General features: G+C 52.7%; 2 protein-coding genes across 2 annotated transcripts; both read right to left on the bottom strand.

Moving 5' to 3' along the window:
- Positions 1 to 99: 99 nt before the first annotated feature.
- Pmar_PMAR025204 (hypothetical protein) lies at positions 100 to 311 on the bottom strand (the record flags this gene model as incomplete). The annotated part of the gene is made up of 1 exon (XM_002769612.1): positions 100 to 311. A coding segment is annotated over one exon (212 nt), but the record flags the coding sequence as incomplete, so codon positions are not given.
- Positions 312 to 759: 448 nt separating this feature from the next.
- On the bottom strand, positions 760 to 1,338 carry Pmar_PMAR025205 (hypothetical protein; the record flags this gene model as incomplete). The annotated part of the gene is made up of 1 exon (XM_002769613.1): positions 760 to 1,338. The coding sequence occupies one exon, from the start codon at positions 1,336 to 1,338 to the stop codon at positions 760 to 762; it is 579 nt and encodes a 192-aa protein (XP_002769659.1).
- Between the last annotated feature and the right edge of the window lie 217 nt (positions 1,339 to 1,555).

Consider the following 1,555-nt stretch of genomic DNA (forward strand, 5'->3'; position numbering starts at 1 on the left):
TAGAAATAAGAGACAGCGCGATAGCATCAGCATTCTCCGCCCCCTGTAGAATTGCGTAGAGCATCCCTCCGAGCAACCCTAGCCGCACGATCGGCTGACTGTTGAGGGTCTTTTGGAGCGGGCACCGGGGGAACAGCCGGTGTCCAAACGCGACTTCTCGGCAGGAGAGGGGCTTCAGCGAACTTGTCGGCTACCTCCTCCGGATCAACATCGGTAGCACGAGTGAGATTGAAGACATACTGGACCTCATCTGCCTGTCCAGCCTTGGCACACTCAGGCCTCAGCCTGGCTATCTGAGCACGAATCTCCATAACTTTGTACAAGCGGGAGGACCACGACATAGTAAGCTTGGCAGATGGACGATATACACGGACAATGTCACCGCAAACTATTGCGTCCCCCACCGGCTGACGACATCTCTTGGAGGCATCTAAGTTATCGAGTAGGCGTAACCGATGCACATCCCAAGCGCGGAGATACTCCTTAAATAACCTAGCAGCTTCAACTTGGCGAGCTTGACGCATATGCAACGCGGTGCGAGATGGGCCTGCATCAACATAGTGTCGCTCCAAGTAAGCTTTCAGCTCATCCGTCATCTCGTTAGTAGGCCTCCACGTAGGGGGAGGTGAGGAACCACATAGCCGAACCAGATCACATGGGGTGAATCGTTCCCCATCCACACTGGCAAGCGGCAAGGTGGCGTTATTACACACCCACACTGCCTGAGGAAGAAACTGAGCCCAGTCGGTATCTTCAGCATCATTGGCAGCAATTAATTGGCGCAACGAAAGATGCAACAAGCAGCTTGTTAGCCCCCAGGTGAGCGTACAAATCGTGCAACATACTGATCACGACCGAACGAGAGGCTATCGGGACGAAATACTGGCTGCCACAGATCGCATGACATCTACAGATATTGCCACCCGAGTCAACGACATACGTCCGACGAATACGCTGAGCTTCAGAAGTGGAAAGCTCCACCGGCTCATGAGCTAGGACCCTTCTAATCTGTTCGCAATATTGGTCGTTGGTCTGAGCCGTCAACACTTGCTCCTCGACACTGACAACATTACTGTCTTCGACGTTCTCAACAGGACCATCTTTAGCATTCAACATCATAGCGTCGAGCGAGCCGTTACCGAGATCGTCATCAGCATTCGGAGATACCAAGCGCTCTCGCATACCATCGAACTCCTTCACGTATGTCGATATCGCGGCTCGATAGAGGCCCGAATCATACGAATTCGGGTACAGCGCTCGAGATGCACAGTCAGAAGGATTACCAGCTCCTCGAACATGCCCTAGAACCACCGGTACTGTGCTGAGCCACTGTCTCATAAATGATATAGTACGGACAGCCGTACACAGCAACTGCCTACCTGCCATGGCTTCCTCAAGCCTCAACCCCATCGGGTCAAAGTGAGAGTAATCCGCGTTTCTTACTTACTTCTGGGCTCGGTCGAGGCTGATTGGGCTTCGAACTCCTCCCAGGTAAGACCCGTCTTTTGTTTGAAGGATGGAGCTCGACAGTCCATATGATTTGCTCACGATTAAC

The sequence above is a fragment of the Perkinsus marinus genome, assembly GCF_000006405.1.
Source record: "Perkinsus marinus ATCC 50983 genomic scaffold scf_1104296965392, whole genome shotgun sequence".
Taxonomy (NCBI): Eukaryota; Perkinsozoa; order Perkinsida; family Perkinsidae; genus Perkinsus; species Perkinsus marinus.